Genomic DNA, 19,338 nt, shown 5'->3' on the forward strand with positions numbered 1-19,338 from the left:
ATTAGTGATAGAAATTGTGTTTAAAAACTTTAACAAGTGTATTTTTTTATAAGTGAAGTTAGGTTCTTTAACAAGTGTATTTTTTTATAAGTGAAGTTAGGTTATACTTCTTTAGGTGTGTTATGAAAAAAAAATGATAAGGATGAATTTTTATGATGCATGTGTAGCATGCAACAAAAATTTACAGAATAAAAAAAAAAGCTACATACAATTAAACATTATATATGTGCTTTTAAATCATAATCTTAGTGACTGATATTGAATACTGGTCCAAATAGTTAAAATAACTTACTTATTGTGAATATTAGTGATAGAAATTTTGTTTACAAACTTTTTCAAGTGTATTTAATATTTATATCAGCAAGGTTATGTTCCCATATGTATAATTTACTTGCATTATAATTTATTATATTAATTTTAAATAATTAAAATTAATAAATTAGAATAAAAATATCTTATTATTTTATTAATTAAAAATGTTTATACACTTGTTAAATTAATATTGAAAACTTAGTACCTACCTATTTAAATTTTTTAATTGATGAATTTATATATTACAAACCATAATTATAAAATCACTAGTCCTTTTATTATTTTATTTCTATTAATAATTTGCATACAAAATTGAAGTTAGTTTTTTATCATGCCCAGTAAGTATAACTTCTAATGCGCGTACATAAGTACACACATGCATTTATTTAAATCGCAGACTAATTAGTTGTACATATTTAAACATATATCAAAATAGTGCTCGTCGCAGCATCATACCAATTTTTAGAAAGCTGAAACCTTTACTTAGATACCTAATTTCCACATGAGTTTAAGAGGAATGTCTCTTTTGTGTCCTTCCTGACATGCTGTTAGCACTTCGCCCGCTGTTCGACATCCTGTCCTTGTGTCCTTCCACTCCCGAACCCGATATCAACAAACTCAACCGAACGACCTCACAAGCACCATCTTGCTGAAGACTACACATGTCCTACAACAAACTTCTCCCCTTAAGATCCCCACACGTAGTCTTGCAGCCTGCTGGGTACCTTCCTTGCCCTGCTCAAACTCCGAGTTGGCTGTGTGTGTACCAGCTCCAAACGCAGTCCCTCCCGTTGCTCTCGTCCCTGGTAGTCAGGGTGCACAAACCCCCTGAAAGGAAGGTTGCCGTGAACTGGCGTTGGTGCTCCTACTGGGGATAGTCCGGCCAGCTGCTGGTGCATACCCTTCTGCTCCAGATTCTCTGCCGGTTGTTTCTGTCTGGACACTGGTTCCCTCGCTGGCTGTGTCGAAACAGTGCACCTGTGTGTGGTTACTGATACCTTTGCCGGCTCTCTCAAAACCGTCTCGCCTGTCTGCATAAGCTGGCGCAGGGTGGCACCACCACGTCTGGTCCATGCACTGCCATCGCTGCTTGTTGATGGAAATGCTTGGTGTACTGGATGTGCTACATTGCTTCTCAGCAATTGGTCCACGTGACGTCTATATGTGTAGCCATTCTCGTCTTGGGCAGTGTATGTCACCGGCCCTTGTTTAGCTATAATTGTTCCTGGTAGCCACTTACGAGTCCCCCTGTAGTCTCGAAGAAGCACCCGCTGCCCCACTGAGAAATGCATGCGCATGTGGCAGTTTGTGACTTCATTTAAGGTCTCCTCTCGTTTCAAGGTGGGATTGGGACGTATCTGGTCCAACACCGTTCTCAATGATCGCCCCATTAGGAGTTCTGCTGGTGTCTTATGTGAGTCACCTAGTGGCGTTGTACACAATGCCAACAACATTCGCGCAACTCCTGTGTGCCAATCGCATCCTCCCATTTTCTGCAGTTTGTTCTTCACTGTCTGTACCATGCGCTCTGCTTGACCGTTTGTGGCTGGGTGGAATGGAGGTGTTCGCTGCAGTGCCACCCCGTTCTTCTGCAGAAATTCTTCCATCTCTCGGGACACGAAAGCTGTCCCATTGTCTGAAATCAGGTACTGAGGAATCCCATGACAACTGAAGATCTCTCGCAGCGCCTGGATTACTGCACTTGACGACATGCTATGCATCCTCCTCACCCCCGACCATTTGGAGTGTGCATCCACTAAAACGAGGAAGACTTTTTCCTGGAAAGGACCCTGGAAAGACTTATTATGTAGCCTAATCCATGGCTCCTTCTCTATTGCCCATTTTACCTCCTTCACTTTGGGTGGGTTGGCTCTCTGCTGCTGGCAGTCAGCGCATTGCCCTACCATCTGCTCAATATCCCTGTCCATTCCTGGCCACCACATATAGCTTCGGGCGATCATCTTGGATTTTACAATACCATTATGTGCGGCATGGAGAACCATCAACAGTTCCCTGCAGCGCGCCTCTGGGTAGATCACCCTATTGCCCCACAGGAGACAGCCTTCTTGCAAGGATAACTCCTCTCGCCTATTCCAGTATGACCGAAACTCCTCAGTTCTCACATGTCTTCCCTGCCAACCTTGGCTTGTGAGCTGCTTGACTCGACAAAGGATGGGGTCCGTGGTCGTCAGCCAAACCAGTGTCTGTGCATCGATTGGCGGATCTGGCATGGCCGTGAGCATGAGCACATCGCCCACTGTTGGTATATGCACATTTCCTGTGGCCATAGGTAACTGGCTGAGGGCATCTGCATGAGGTATCCTGTTACCAGGCATGTAAATTATCTGAAACACAAACATAGAGAGCCATAGATTCCACCGCAAAAGACATGGGGATAATATGTCTGGGGTTTGCCGCTTGGGGTCCAGCAATCGCAGCAGCGGCTTGTGATGTCACAATTGTGAAATGACGGGCGGTTACACTTTGCCGGAATTTGGTAACCCCAAACATCACGGCCAGTGCCTCCTTATCTAGCTGAGAATAGTTTCTCTCATGACGTTCAAAAGCCACAGGCACTTCTTTTCCATCATCTGTGACATGTGCTAACACTGCACCTACTCCATAGTTAGATGCATCGCATGTCAGCGTGAGAGGCTTATTCAAGTCATAATGAGTCAGCACTTGATCAGATTGAAACAGGTTCTTCGCCTTGCACAATGCCTCTGTATGCTCTGGCTTCCAAAACCACTCTGCTCCCGTGTCCAAGAGGCAATGTAAGGGCACCAGGACCGTGGCCTTATTAGGCAGGAATCTTTCATAAAAATTCAAAATACCTAAACATGCCTACAGTACCTTCTTGCCTGTGGGTATCTGTGCCTCTCTGATGCAGTAGGCATCTGCTAAATCCAGCTTCGTAAAAACTGCCCCTCCAGCTAAGCTAGCAAAAGCTTCATTAGTTGTAGGTAATGGATAGATGTTGGCTTTGCATACTTTGTTCACTGTAATTTTATAGTCCCATCAGAGCCTGACCTTTCCATTTGCCTTACGAATGGGCACAATAGGTGTCGCTCAAATGGAGAATTCCACCGGCTCATACACTCCTTGATTGACTAGTCTGTCAATCTGCACTCACCAAGTCCCGCAATGCGAATGGTACTCCCCGACTCTTCCGGAAAACTGGTGTGGCTCCAGATTCCAGCTCCATAGTTACTGGGGGCCCCACGTATTTTCCCAACTCCACACAGTGCATTGTGCTGCACTGCATGTGGTATTACTTGGTGTATTAGTTGGAAAATGCCCTCCACTTTGATTCCAAGTGGTTCTAACCAATTCCTGCCCACGAGACTTGGTCCCTTCCCTTCAGCCACTAAAACTGGTAGTCTACATTGCCTAGACTTTGTCTTTACCAATACTTCTCGGGTTCCCCTGATTCCCAATCTTTCCTGTGACCAAGTATGCAGGACTAAGTTTGCATCTGCTAGTGCTGGTAGGTCCGGCCACAATCTCTGTAGACCTGTATCGAAACTGATAATTGAGAAACTTGCTCCTGTGTCAATCTCCATTGGAAGTCTCTGACCATCTAGCCACACATTTAGGATATAGGGGGTTCACTTGTACACCTACTAGCCGTTGTCTGAAACACGCTGTAAACTGCTGATTCATCCTCTTCTCCAGAGTCGGGTTGGTTTTTCAATTTGTAGGTCCCAGCCATGTCCGTGGCATGCTTCCCAGACTTGCCCATCTCCTTCCGGTCTCGCGATCCACTGTTCACTCCTGCATTCCCCTTCCTCTTCTTTGTAAAATACGCTCGTTCTAGGAGCCCTGTTCTAGCACAAAAATTGCACACTGTCTGAGTGTGTCGGCAGTGGTTTGGGCTATGGTCCCGTTGCACCTCCAGCAAGCGTGCCTGTTAGCTGCAGGTTGTTGGTCCACCTGAATTGGGCTTCACTTCTGTTTGTCCCTAATCTCTTTTTTGTCATACCTGATGCACCCAACCTTCAGCACTGCCCCCGCAGTTGGGCCCAGCTGTGCTCGTATATCATGGACATTGCAGCCTGTGGCTTCCGCAGCTGTTGCCAACTCAACCGCCTCCTTAAACGTTAAGTTGTCTTTTGTCAGGAGTGTGTGTTCCACCTTTGTATCACGAGCACCAAACACCACCTTGTCCTGCAACATGCAATCTAAATCTGCAAAATTGCAGTGGATGCTAAGCTGTCGCAAGTATGCCACGAATTCTGCCACAGATTCTCTTTCGTGCTGATTTCTGTATGGAATTTGAATGATTCCATGATCTCACTTGGTTTAGGTTCGCAGTGTTGTGTGAGTACCGCCAAAATGTCGGGAAATGCAACTTCGGACGTTGGTATTGGAGCCACTAATGAGGTCACGAGGTTATAAAGCTCTGATCCACAAATAGTAATAAATATCGCCCTTATTTCATTATTGTATGTAATTTTGTTTACCACAAAATTATATCCCAAAAGTTCCGAATACGTGTGCCACGTGTCACACCCTGCAACGAATTCTCCAAACACGGGAAACATCGCCATCGCAGTGTTTGTTTCTTTTTTCCCCCGCATGGACGCCCGGGTCGTAAAATAGAAATCCTCGTCGCCACTATTGTGTCCTTCGTGACATGCTGTTAGCACTTCGCCCGCTGTTCGACATCCTGTTCTTGTGTCCTTCCACTCCCGAACCCGATATCAACCCACTCAACCGAATGACCTCACAAGCACCATCTTGCTGACGACACGCAGGGCCACTAACCTCTCCACTACACGTCCTACACGACAGTCTCCAATTATTTATGTTTAATGTTCAACTATAAACTGAAGTGAGGCAACAAAAAACAAAATGAAAGTAACCAAAAGGCTGCTGCATATTAGTGTTTTGTGACTTTAGTACCATTACTGTTTATTTTAGGATACTTTCATGACTTTCATATTGAGTCCTTCAGTTTCATTACTTTTTTCATCACTTTAATGATCTTTAGAAAATTTGTGACCATGTGTTTATAATATGAATGGTGTTAGTGATACTTTTCATTCAGCATTAAAGTCATAAGCACTGCCAGTGTATATACCACACAAGTTACTATAAAAATAGTATCTTATCTATCAAAAGAAACTTGCTCATATGCAGCAATAGAGATATGTACACATAATATAAACATGGTACATAAAATGAAAATGCTTAAAAAAGAAACAAACTTTTTAAATTTTAATATTGCTACAAATAAATTAAGCATTTTCCATTTTTTTCTCACCAAAATATTTTATGATTACAGTAGCTTCATTTAGCACTCACTTATTTCACACTTTGTTTACAGTCCTGGCACAGTTTCTCACCATCAGTCTTGAGTAGCTCTTTGGCAGCTGTGACGAAGGCAGTTCATCTGTTAACATGTTTCGCAAAATTACTTTTATAAAGAAAAGAAAAAGTTGCACAAAAACAGAAAATACAGATTTATTAAAATTTGTTTAACAGACATGCACACACTTATCAAAATAAATAACTGGCTATATTGCGGAAACCTTGAGCAGTAACACTAATAATGAGTTCAGACGAGAACTTTGTTGTGAACAGAATGTACACTGTACATGCTCACTGTTTAAGTGTGATTTTGTTTTTGTTAAAATTATAATTTTTTTTTTGTCATTAAACCAACTGTTACATATTTTACAATACACACAGTTTGAAACAAAAGGAGTACTAAGTTAACAAGTTTTAAATGGTCAGCAGTGTTAAAAGTATAAACTTATTTTTTTTGGTCATCAAGGCAACAGTATTCACAGTGTTTAAAAAAAAGGAGACTAGGTTAAAAAATTTTAAATGGCCCAGAAATTTTATCTAAAAAATAAAATCATTTTAACAAACCCGTTGAAATTGTTGGGGCTATTTATATTTAAACTTTTTGAATATTTACAGCAAAAAGTTAAAGCAGTGTCTGATAACATCGAAATTTTCTTGGAATCTGCTACATATAATTTTATTTATATAATAATATATTAAAATTACAATATCTTGGGAAACAGTATTATGATCGGTAAGAAGAAAAACAAATATAAACCTAGTTAACTTGAGAATAGTCTGTATTTCTTTTTAGATTTACATTTACTCCAATATTTTTCTTCAAATCTCTTTCAAACACTAGAGTTTCAGTAATATATGAAGATTTAAAAGCATACTAATGGCATATGCCATGTCACCATATATATATATTTTTTCCACAAGTTTTAATTTAATACTCACATCTCTGTTACACACTCAGGTCTAAGTGGACGAATGGTCTCTGAAGAATTCACACCAATGTTGTCTTTTTTTGGAAAGCAGTAATTAAAAAACCTGAAATAAAACAATATTTAATGTGTGTGTACGTGTGTCTGCCAAATCAAGGTATTTTGCCACTTAATACCACTCCCAGTCCTCAGTAAACTATCTGAGCCAGAAGTGTAAATATTAATAAAAGCATCTTTTGCTGTTTTATTCATTGCATAACATAAGATTTAAGTATTAAATTTTTCCAAAGTAAAATAGTTCAAGAATTAAAGAGTTATTCAAAAATATGATTCAGTGTATTTTTTAAACTATTTTTTTAAATACTGTCTGAATTTGTGTAAGATGAGCTATTTAGGATCAAACATTGAGTTAAACAATATTAAATACTTGGGGTGCATTAGCAGAATACAATTTATGAAAACAGTTTGTTGTGGCCTAGTATCAGAGCCGTGATGAGGGAGTATGCTCTTGACCCAGAGCACAGCTGGTGCCATATAGTCACCAGTAGCCAGCTCAGGAAAGCATCCTAATCGCATACAGTTGCTTCGCCTTGAATTTTTTTGGAGCCCAGCTTGGAATCTACTGGTTGTACATATTCTAGAAAATACCAGGAAAAGTCAAGAGAATCAACTTGAAATCCTGAAAATTCCTCTGTGACAATAATTTAAAGGAAAATGTATGCAATGCTCCATTCTGCCATCAACCAAACTAATTCCCCCCCCCCCCCCCCCCCAAATAATGTTTTAGTGAATAGTCAAATACACTATAAAATGACATAGCAAAGTTTGTTTTAAACAAAGAAAGTGAAGAAAGAACCAGCTATGATAATGGTGGATGATGAATTCTCTCTCCCCACCCCTCTTTTATTCCTCCCAGAAAATTGCAAAATAGATTAATTATTTCAAAACATTTGTCAGAGCAATTTGAAATTTTAATCAGGATCAATTAAAGAAAAAGTCAGGGGAATTTTATTACAGATATGTGTGAACACCCTGATATACTTACAATAGCCTTCCACCAAGTGGTGAATACATTGCAGGAGGCCCAGGTCTCGTATGCAGCTGTCAATTGTGACATAGTTGAATTGTCACAAACATAAATATGTTACTTTGACATTAAATTTTACAGTAATACTAGGAACAGAGAAAAGACAGTGTAATGGCCTCCCTATTAACATATTTACATAGCATTTTCAATAGGACAGAGCTGTGATTATAAATGAGGACAGTGACATTTATAAAAAACCTTGACTTCAAAAATGTTTGGATAGGCCTGAAGGGAATGAAGATGCATTGTGTCACGTTTGACTGTGAGATAGGTCAGGTGTTGCCAACTCACACAGACATGGCAAAGCCATTGCATGCTTCATGTGTTTTCTACCCGGAAACTGCGCTATTTCAACAGCAGAAAATCAATCAATTCAGACAAAGTTTAAAACTATATATAAAGGCTTTTTTACTTATATCACATTAACAATACTTACCTATTCCAATCTAATAACGATCCTACAAAAAGACCTCCGACGGTAGTGTGCCATAGTTTTGTCAACAATGGTGTTGATTCATCTTTGTGACCAAAATTCTTGTGCCGCTGCGCTTGAGTGACTGAAAATAGTCTGCGCCTGTTGTAAAATATTGCAGTGCTCAGCATCTTTGCATGTAAATGTACATGTCCAAGTGTTGTCACTCTAAACAGCGCTGACATCTAAATTAGTTCCGTGAAAGTCACCCAGATCAAAAACGTTTCACCTGGAAAACAAATCCCCATAACTGTGACTCAAGTATACTAAATTGAATTCCTGTCTACAAGTAAGAATACTATCCCAGCTATGTGTGTGTGTGTCTATACATATGTACACACACACACATACATATATATATATATATTCTAGAGAGTGAGAGAGACAGAGAGACAGAGAGACAAAGAGACAGACACCCTAGCTGAAGAACTTGACATTGCCCGAGCTAAATGCACCATAATATATGGAACATCACTACCAAGTTTCAAGTCTGTAGGACATACATTTGAAACAATGGGAAATTTTGATTTTAGAGTCCCATTGATTGCATAATCTCGGTGCATCAAGGCTACGCACCAGCAAAACCGGGACATCAGTCTACAGCTTCATTTTGCGGTAAGGCCGGTAACCCCTTGGCAAGGCGTGACAGACACACCAAACGATAAGTGCGTTACAAATTCAAGACAACCTATTTATTGAGAAAGTTATAAACTTAACTGTTATTAGCGCCTTTAGTTCACTAGCAGCCACGAGCTTCACTAAGGATGTGGGTTTTGCCAAAGAGAAGGATAGGAATTTGCCAGACCTTACTTACTATATGACTGTGTGGCAGACATAGAGAAATGAAACAAACTCACTGTTTGTGTGTGTATGATCTACTTCCTATGATATTGTATTATAAAACTGAATTGACCCCTTTATTACTCCCTTAGGGATGGAATTTCGTAATTATATGTAGATAATTATATGTAGTCCGTCACTCTCCGGCCCATAAACTATCTAAATGCAACTGTTGCTTCCCTGCTGCATGAAAGAAGGAAAAAACAGACAAAAACACTTTCGCATTTGTAATTTTAGTAGGGATGCATATATAATTATATATAATAAAACTGTTAAGTGTTAAAAAGCTTGTACCTACATATGAAATTAAAAAAAAAGAATAAAATAATCTCTCCTGGAAATTGCTACTACATTATTTGAAACTCAAAGTAGTTGATATATAATTTTAATTAACGAAATGATATATTTTCTATTGCAAAGGAAATACTAGAAAGCATTTTGCATGACTATAAATATATAAATATAAAGGTATTTAGGTATCGCGATAATGAACGGATCTTTAAAGTATTTTTTCATTGTAAATGATAATTTAGTAATACCTATTAACTCATAAATATGAACATTTAAAAACAATGACAAAATTTTTAATATTTTAGAAGTCAATTTAAATAATATATGTATTTTGAAGCTGAAATTAATTTAAGTTGATTACTTCAGTTTTCTGTATGAAAAGGACCAAAAATGTCAAAGATTTGTGTGACATTGCATTCACTTGCTCAATCAGTGGAAAAGAGAGAGGGAAAGCAAGCGAGTTCCTTGAATGCATGTTTGAATACATGCGTGAAAATTGAGTCGAGCTAATATACCACAAACAAACATGCACACTAGGCAAGGATGTGAATGGTAGCACGGAAATACTGGTATGTTTACCTTTACACATACCTGTACCTTAACTATGTGTAGGTTTGTGAATACAGCTTAAAAGGTTTCGTTGTGTGTCAAAGCAAATGCTGCCTGCGGAACTGATGCCAATCATTAAGCCAATCGGCACTATTTTACGAGCCATAACAAATGGTGCAGATGCCCTGTCCAAGCTTGGTTACGTTCGTGTATTAGATGACAGAGCAATCATAACTTAATTTTGTAATATTTTTAGTTATTTAACCTTTTTACTATAGTAATAATTTATGTTATTCATGTCGACCTGTGTACGAGAAACAGCTGATCCGTTTACGTACCATGAGTCAATATGAAACATATTTGTGTATTTTTTTGGGGTAGCTTAGAAAACTTTATTTATAAAATTGTTGCGCTGGCATATACTGAGGCCTTATTTGATTGCTTCCATGAGTCGTAACATCTAGCAGCATGCAAATGCTGATTGGTAACTTATCTACAAGTTTGAACATAGTAATAAAAATTTGGCCCTGCAGATCATCAGCACTATGTATCAGGAGCCTTAAAGGTCCACCCACATTCACTCAGACGCGTTTTGTCTGATATGACTGACTGTGATGTCCTACCATGCTATCCGATGTGTTCTGCAGTAGCATGCCACATTCACTAGTCAATGCGTCTGATTCACATGATACCACATATAGAGCAGAATAGAGAATAGAGAGCTATAGAATAAAACATTTTATGTCTAAATTTTTTAATTTTTTTTTACTTTTTTGGGTTTTTTGTTTTCTCTAACAAATATAAAAACAGTGGAGTCTTGTTTATCAGACATAAATGGGCGTGAAAAATACAAAACAACTGAAAAAAAGAACTTACAGTTCAGAATTATCTAAAATTAATTACTGTATTTAAAAAGTTAATTTCTGTATGGATCTAAAGAAATGTTTAATCATAGTCTGCTTTCTTGGGATGTCCATGTGGAGTCATAAAATATGGAATATCGGATAAGCTAAGGTCCGATAAAACAAGACACTACTATACATTAATGTGGTGCCACGATATAACAACTTAAAATTAAAACATTGTTAGGAAAACATTATTTTTGCACAATTTTACTGTTTTTTTTGTACTCATCATGTTATTTCTGACTCCAGATCCAGTTAGCGAGCAGACAATGTAATAGTTAAAGTTTGCCCGCTCTGGTCACACTGATATGCTCCATGTGACTGCACCATCAGTTCAAAACATCACAAATACATGACTGTGTGAATGTAGCATGCCCTTCAATAATATATTGATTCCAATTTGTTCAACCACACAAAGTAGCAAGATTTATGTCTGAGAAAACCTAATTAAAACTAACATACTTTTTTTTAGGCACTCAGATTTATTTTCACTGCCTGAAGATACAAACACCAATGAAAATCTTAATATTATAAAACTACAAAATTTCCATAACAGTAAGATAAACTGATTAAAGACCTTTTAACCTTACAATATGTACTTTCCCATTAGGCTAGGCACTAAATCATAAAATATTAACGCCAGATTTTGTAATAATACGAATTAATTCTTCATAATACTACTGTGTCCATGTAAGAATAAAATAATTAGATTACCTCATTAATGGTATTTAAAGAAGTGAAAATAAATAATGTACCGTATACATAAAGTAGGGTTTAACTGTGCTAACTCTCCGCAACTTGAAAGAAACCGATTGTTTTATAAAATAATTGAAACGCATGAAGAGCCAATTTAACAACTACTAATCATCAATACACACCCAAATAAATTTGTGATTCCTTGTTTTACAGTAGTGCCAATGTAAAACTGGATTTTAAAATAGGAACAATTCTTATAATCTATTATCATCATTACTTATTTCGCAGAGGCACATGCAAAAATTAAGATTCTAACCTCCGAACCACAAAGCAAGGAAGATAAAGAGTCGCAACTCAATGTTATAACAATCGATCTTATGTTCTTCCTTAACCCTTTCAGACCTGAATTAATTTTTTTCAAGAAAAAAATTATTTAGTGCATTCCTGTAATTAAATATGTAATTTTAAGATCATTTAGCAAAAAAAAAGTTTTTTTGGCTAATCCCTCTTTTGAAAAAATTATGTACACAAACTGTGACATCAGGTTTTTGGCTTTGCAAAGTACTGAAGCGTTTAAGCTTTATAGGTTCGCTAAAAAAAATTACTCTTCACACAAACAATGCATTACTCATTACATTTTAGGAAGCATACAAAAAAAAAATTACAAAAATTTCTTTGAATGCAGAAAACTCAGATACCATTCATGCAACAATTTTTAATTTTGTATGGAACAAAAATAATACAAATTAGTGACTTTTTGCATATAATAATAATACTGATTACAATGTCCTAGTGATAAAAAAAAAGAGTCAAATGTGCAGCCACCTACAAACATAAAATAGGTTAACAACAAAATATTTGCTTGCATTGTAGGTACTGTACATTATTTTGTGTGAAAAAAACATTAAAAAGCAATTGTTAAGTTTGGTCAGGCAGAGATGCACTTTGTATTTGTTGCACATGATTCTTGATCTGCCTTTGCACTTGGGCATCTTGCAGCGGCTCGGTATGTCTTTATCGTTGTGGACAGGAAGGTGGCCCATACCATCCATTTAATTTCAGAAGATGGACGCTGCTCGCCCTTCCTTCGCTGAAGCACTGGACAAAGTGCAGTACTGCTAGAAGATGGTCGGCCTCTCTTCTTTGCCTCCACTTTTTTCCCCGCAAAGTAGTAAGCCTTCGGTCACCCTCATACGAAAATGCAGAAGGTCCAATGTTCTTTTTTCTTCTGCACCCACGTTTTTTGCATCTTTCCGGTACTCAATCCAGCTTTGCACAACAGCAAAGTCGATAGCGTGAAATATCATTCTTAGCATCCATTTTCTGGACCTAATGAAAGTGCGATAGTAGCTGATAAGCTGATCAAGTAAATCAACTCTCCCCATTGCATGGTTATAATGCTTTACAACTTTTGGCCTTTCAATTTCAACATATTCTTTATTTTTTTTGTCCCAACATTTCACTTTGTCTGTGGTACCAATTCCCAAACAATTAGATCCCAAAACTACTGATTTGGTATCCACCCATTTCACAAGGGTGACAAAACCATCACTACTCGTTACTTCCTGACTAAAGCCACGTTTCTTTTTCAGCGCTTCACGATCTGGAAGAAATGGTGGATTACAAAACCGGTTGACTCTGACAGTTCCTGCAGCATGTATGTCTTTGTATTTGAGCGCCTGAAACAAATGGTACGATGAAAAATAATTATCAAAGAACAGCATAGGCCTAGGCCCTATGTCCTTTCTTTATAATCCGTTCTTGTAATTTTAAAACAACACTTGGTCCTAAACCAAAAACCTTTGTCAGGCCATCATCCAGTTCAGTGGAAACACCCTGGTAGATGATGAAATCATAAGACTGCCCACTTTTCCCACATAAAACAAATATATTCAGCCCCCCCCCCCCCCCCTCCCCGGTAATTGGTTTTCCTTTGATATATTGTTTTATCGAGAGATGCCCAGTGAAAGGGATCATCTACTCATCAACACAAAGTTCCCTTTCTAATTCTAGTTGCAGACATTGGTCTTGCAGTGCACCAACTGAGGCTGTTGTCATTTCACTTTCACCATCAGAATCATCTTCCTCCTCTGAGGCAGGTCCTGCTTCAGGGGCTTGTTTGGTTGTCTTGGAAATTTTATCGGCACCTATACGGTGCGAAAATATTTCAGGCAGCAATGATAAATCATCGTCTTCATCACTAGAGAGTGATACATTAGACATAAAACCACTTTTGATTCTGTCTACAGACCTGCCAACATTCAAATTTAAAAAATCATGAGGTCTTCAATAAAAATTTTCTGGCCCATAAATACATGTCAGATATAAGAAACAACAAATGAGAATCTTTAAATTTAAGTGACATACCTGTACATATGCTACATGGTCTCTGCTTCAAAATTTATTTGAACAAATTATAGGTTGCAGATTTAATTTAGTTGAACATAATTTAGGCTGTTGTGTAGTGATCATGCAGGGCTGCAACTAAAAAAGATGTAAAATAACATTCTGCTCGTGTAACACTATTATCACTGTTCACAGCAAAATTAAATTTTTTATTGGAAGCAATACACTTCATGTGTTTTTTTTGTAGCGACATGTTTCACAATGTCTCCTCTTCCACTATGCGAGATAGAAAAATCAGCACGGCACACGCTACAAAATGCAAAATTGCTTCCTTTATGTGACTCGAGTATTGATGGAAACTCGTTACTGTAATCTTTCATAAAACTTGTTTTGTAACTTTTACAAACAAAATCTCGGGGCCCCGAAAAATCGTGAGGAAACACTATTTTGGCGTGAGGGCGTGAGATGGACCTTAAAATCGTGAGTCTCACACCAAAATCATGAGAGTTGCGATGCAATCCCAGAAGGGCCAGGTAAAGGCTCTTCTGAATTTTCAATGTTTATATTTGTAAATTTATTCATTTTACACTATAAACTAAATGGCATCAAACTAAAAACCAGCAGAGGGTTATTTGTAAACAAATAAAACCAAACCTAAATTTTTATACTGAAACATCTACCTGAAAACCCAATGGTCACAATTGTGTACATAAAGTTTTAGCAACAATACAAACTCAAGTATTACTCATTATTTCAATACAGTTACAAAATTTACCTACACGTACTAACACCAAAAAAACAAACAATAAAACGCCCGAAACACACCTCACAGAGTAATACTACCAGTGACCAGTGACAGCTGCACCACAGAACATATTCATTTTTATTTTAACTCACTATTCTAACAGGTGGCACCCTGATCCTAAGCCATAGAGTAGGTTTCACAATTGTGTACGACCGGTTTTTGTTGCTGTTTGTCAACATAATTTTTCATAGAAAATGTGTAATTAATAAACACAATTGTGACCAGTAGGTCTGAAAGGGCTAAAATGGAAACCATAAGGATTTTTTTTCCTAACCTAACTAATTACTAAGTGTATTTGGGAGGGGTCTGGGTAGGGAAGACTCTAAGGCCCGAATTCAGAGTTGACCTTCGAAAGCGCATCCAACTCTCATTCATCTGGCAAACTCTCCACCTCTCATACTTCAAAAACGCCTTTCGAATGACTGCCAGCTGAAAGCTTGTTCCCATCCACTTTTAGTGAAGATCTGGCAAAATGGCACAAACATTTTCTTAGATCAAGTACTTGGAGTGTGTGTGTGGAAAAGCGCCCTATTTCATTTCGATTGTCTTTTGTTTGCTCTCCCGCTGAAAATAATATTTTGTTTGGATTGGACACGAGGTTAGGGTTACCACAAGGTCATCTTGGGGTTACCAGACACTGATAATAAAAAAGGACGACATTCATCTCGCAAAAGGAGGACATTTCACTAAAAAGGAGGACAATATATATTTTTAAAAAAAAAAGCCATGAATTAATTACAATTGAGTACGATATTTTACAATATTTTGGCATTTAATATAGTTTCAGTACAAATAATCAAACAAACTACGCATATACAGCATATTAAAAACACGTGCTTCTGCATGTGCTGCTACCTGTCAAGCTGTCATAGTACTACTTACTAGTGGGATGACTCTGCGGACAGCGCGCGCTTTGCCCAGAGTGTAACTGCAGGAATTATCTCACTTGATAAAAAAGCCGGACATTTTGGAGCATTAAGGAAAATCCGGCCAGACGCAAAAAATACATAAAAAGGAGGACATGTCCTCCTTTTGCCGGACGTCTGGTAACCCTACACGAGGTTGAGAAATTTTCTTAAGATGGATACGTTGCCTAAAATTATAGTGTTTTCTCCAGATGAAAAAGCGATTATTTTTGATCTCGTGAGAAAGCACAAAACCGTAATCTAAAGAAAAAAAAACAGATGCAGTTTCTTACAGAGAAAAAAACTTGTGTTTCGAACTCTTGATCCCGACAAAAATCAAACGGGTCTGCTAAATTTCTTATATACCTTCGCGGAACTGGATTTTCATTTTTAAGATCATAAAAAAATTCAAAAACCTCGTCAATGTGATTTGGAAATTCATCCATATCTTCTGCCATCGCTACAAAACACGTGTCTGATGAACACTTTGCGGGCGAAACGATTTCTTTAAAAACTCATATTTAATTCCAAAACATATTTTACATATCTGTCATACGACAAAAATGTTTTAAACAATTACAAACATACATGAACACGTTTTTATGTGGGAATTATATATTAAAACCATCAACTACTCCGCCGATTTTCAACTGAACAGGCATTCGAATGAGCTTCAGACCACATTCACTTTCAAGTGGTTGGCTCTCCTTATCCAGCAGTCAACCAACCACTGAAAAACGTCTCTGCCGAACAGCTTCAATAGAAAAGCCTTTCGGTGTGTGGATAACCGTCGAAAGAGCTCTCTGAATTCGGCCCTAAGTGCGTCTCAGGCTGAAGCCTATACGTTCTAAGCATGCAGGTTTTGAACCATGCAGGAGAGGAAGCATGCATCATGTGCTAGGAGGGGATTGGCCAGCCATGGCAACATTTTAGTCATGACTAACTCCCCTCACTGACTATTCTAAGTTGAAACTAGATAGGTAAGTTGGGCCCAGGTAAAACCTGCATAGACACAGGGAAAACCCTGGGCACTGACATGCAGGATGCCAAATATCATGTATTAATTACAAGCAGGTTGGTTACAGGCAACAGAAGGATGGTTCTGGAAGAAGAGGTGGACAGAGTAAAAAGCCTACTATGCAAATGGGCGGGAGCTTGGACATTTTGTCCGCATTTGGTTTGGTGGCACTGGTTGTTTCGGGGGCGACTTTGTCGTTTCCCACCAGGCTGCCAGCCAGCCTAGACTAAGTTAAGAAGGGGAAAAATTCGTGTACACTGTTGAATTTAAGCTAATGTAAAGAAACATTAAATTAACATAGAAATAAATATTTAAAATATATGTTTAATTGGTAGTTTTAATTTAATCGAGCCTGCACTCAGGTGTGGATAGAGCATCAGGTTGACCAAGGTCGGTTAGTGAAATTATCCAGTCCTTCATCGTGAGGCTCTAGCCTCAGCATTTACGCAATCGTGGGCTACAGTTGTGTGAAACTATTAGGGATGCTGGCGGTGAGGGGTGGGCCTTAAATTAAATATAATTAGGTTTAAGAGAAATATAACTTAAAATAAATGAGCTGCTAGCATACATGCATGTGGTGCGCATGTCATTTTGTGGTACAATTGGACTAACACTGCCTTTCTTTGTGAGAGCACGTAGGCAGATTTGTTTCCGCCAGTCTGTAACTATACTATTTTGCGGACTGGCATGGGTCTGGCGCGTGTGCACGCGCCCAAGGCCAGCGGGCGACTGAGCTCCGCGCGGGAGGCGGAACTAGTTGTGTTGAAGTGGGGTCGTGCGCCGCGCGCTGTAATTGGCCGATAGACCTCTCGGCCAATCGGGCGGCACTACGGCAGCCGGTGCGCCAGGAGTGACTTCGGGTGTTTATACTTCTGTTCTACGTCCGGGTCATAGTTCCCTTGTGAGGAAATATGAAGATTTAGACTATTTACACATTTATCGTAAAAAGTTTTAGTTGTGTGGATGTAGAAGTCTTGCAAAGTTTCCGACCAGGGCCCTATTCCACTAATAAACTTTGCAACTTTTCACTTTGCACTTTGCACTTTGCACTTTGCATATAACTGAAAAGTACAAAGTAAATGTGTTCCACCAAAATTTTTAACCTCTTTGCATTCATACAGCCAGGCTGCAAAGTCTTTGCTTTATTTTATTCATTGTTTACATTTCTGTTGCCTAGTTTGTAGGTTATAGAGTGCATGATGAGTAAGAAAATAGAAGTTGTACATAAAAAATAAGCAGTATTAGAACTTATAAAAGAACAAAAATATATATTATTTGCAAGTTTATCGAGTACAGTAACACAGAAACAAAAGGAGAAGGAATGGACTGACGTTCTTTTAAAAGCACAATCGCTTCAGCTTGCGTGGGCTGATAAGAAATGGACATTTGCCAGAGATCAGTTGTGGGGGGTTATGGAAGTGTCGAGCACTGGTAAGATATTTATCTGAACGAAATTACTATTTTTATGTCAGCAGTGCTTGAAAAAAAAAAATACTGTGTCCAGTATTTTAATGATGTTAAATTTTGTCTTTCAGGCGAAAAGAGTTAATGCAAAAAAAAAAAAGCTCAGCTGGAGGCAGGGAAAAACTTCCAGATGAAGTAGATAGAGAAGTGTATGACATTCTGGACAGTGCTTCAGCGGTTTTAGACGAATTAGGCCTTCCACAAAGCCAATAATATGTGACAAAAGAGACAGTAGCAAGTATACACATTGAACCTTCTTCGTCATTGCAAAATTCAAATGAAGCAGTGAGTCAAGATTCTGTAAAAGTTACTACGAACACTAAGAAACGGAAGCATACAACTTCATCATTAGGGGGTGACCATGAACGGAGGGAACTTAAAACCGCACTACTCAAAGTAGAGTTATATTATAGAAAATTAAAGTGCCTAAAATTGGAGAGAGAACTGGGTTTTCCTCCCTCTGAGGTAACACAGGATGTTTTCAACAATGCAACAGTTGAAATTGAAGAATTTCTTTCATTAGATGTAAACAGATCTTATATTTGTATTTCCAATGCTCAGGATACTGAACATTAATATCTAAAGACAGTGCATAAACATATGTTTTGAAAACTACATTTACAACTTTCAGTTCATCACTAGAGTGATAACGTAAATATAAAAAGGTTGACGCCAACCATCGGTGCTCCCTCTGGTCCGCTAAGACCGTTATGTCACAACAACACTTACTCTTAAGTGCATCGAACATGCACGAGCGTGATGTCCGCCGAGTGAGTGTAAGTGCACCGCGATGAACGCCAAGTCGATTACAGCGCCCGGCCGGGTGTGGCAATGCGCTAAACTAAATCAGTAAATTATACTTTTAACTTAAAAACAACCAAATTAATAACAATTAAAAGATAATTAATTAAAGGGAAATTATGTCCAATTGTTCTATAATCATATATTGTGAAATATGTCATTTAAGTCCAAAACTGGTCGCAGCTGTTTTACCGCGCTTCACATGTCTATGCGCGAGGTCGCAGGGCGCCCTCGCGCTCAGTTGCCGTCGGGGACTCGCAGGGGTTGGTCGCTCCGCGAACGCAGAGCCTTCAGATTTCGCGCCTCATCCAAGTCTCAGCAATAGTGTAAGTTCTTCAAATACTTTAATCAGCTCTGCACCGACCCCACTGAGTCGCACGTCTTTTCGTGCAACTCGTTAACTAATCATTTTATCCCAAGAGGGAGTTTTGCATTTATTACGTAATTTTCATGTCCTGAGTTTAAGGACAGCGTAAATGAGTTACACAGTTATCCGTCTTCAAAGCCAAGTAATCGTTATCGTCGAAGGCTCCTAGCCAGCCACGTGTGACGAGTTTTAACTCGTTAATCTAAGTATCTAACTTTCGTCTAATTTAAATGTGTAACTT

At 38.4% G+C, this 19,338-nt stretch overlaps 1 protein-coding gene across 5 annotated transcripts; it reads right to left on the reverse strand.

Annotated features, from left to right (window-relative positions):
• Positions 1 to 584: 584 nt before the first annotated feature.
• On the reverse strand, positions 585 to 14,651 carry LOC134527095 (uncharacterized protein K02A2.6-like). 5 transcript variants are annotated; one of them, XR_010074071.1, is made up of 5 exons: positions 14,517 to 14,579; positions 11,708 to 13,070; positions 8,075 to 8,339; positions 6,565 to 6,657; positions 5,511 to 5,707 (listed from the first exon to the last, which is right to left on the reverse strand). XR_010074071.1 is itself a non-coding variant. In XM_063359447.1 (4 exons), exon 4 carries the CDS (start codon positions 2,670 to 2,672, stop codon positions 999 to 1,001), a length of 1,674 nt encoding a protein of 557 aa, XP_063215517.1. In that variant the 5' UTR covers positions 2,673 to 5,707; positions 6,565 to 6,657; positions 8,075 to 8,339; positions 14,563 to 14,651; the 3' UTR covers positions 585 to 998. The 5 variants fall into 5 exon arrangements, 3 of the variants coding, with proteins under 3 accessions (XP_063215517.1, XP_063215516.1, XP_063215518.1); XM_063359447.1 differs by lacking the exon at positions 11,708 to 13,070 and having other exon boundaries at positions 585 to 5,707; positions 14,563 to 14,651; XM_063359446.1 differs by lacking the exon at positions 11,708 to 13,070 and having other exon boundaries at positions 585 to 5,707; positions 14,517 to 14,617.
• Positions 14,652 to 19,338: the final 4,687 nt, after the last annotated feature.

Source organism: Bacillus rossius, chromosome 1, assembly GCF_032445375.1.
Source record: "Bacillus rossius redtenbacheri isolate Brsri chromosome 1, Brsri_v3, whole genome shotgun sequence".
NCBI lineage: Eukaryota > Metazoa > Arthropoda > Insecta > Phasmatodea > Bacillidae > Bacillus > Bacillus rossius.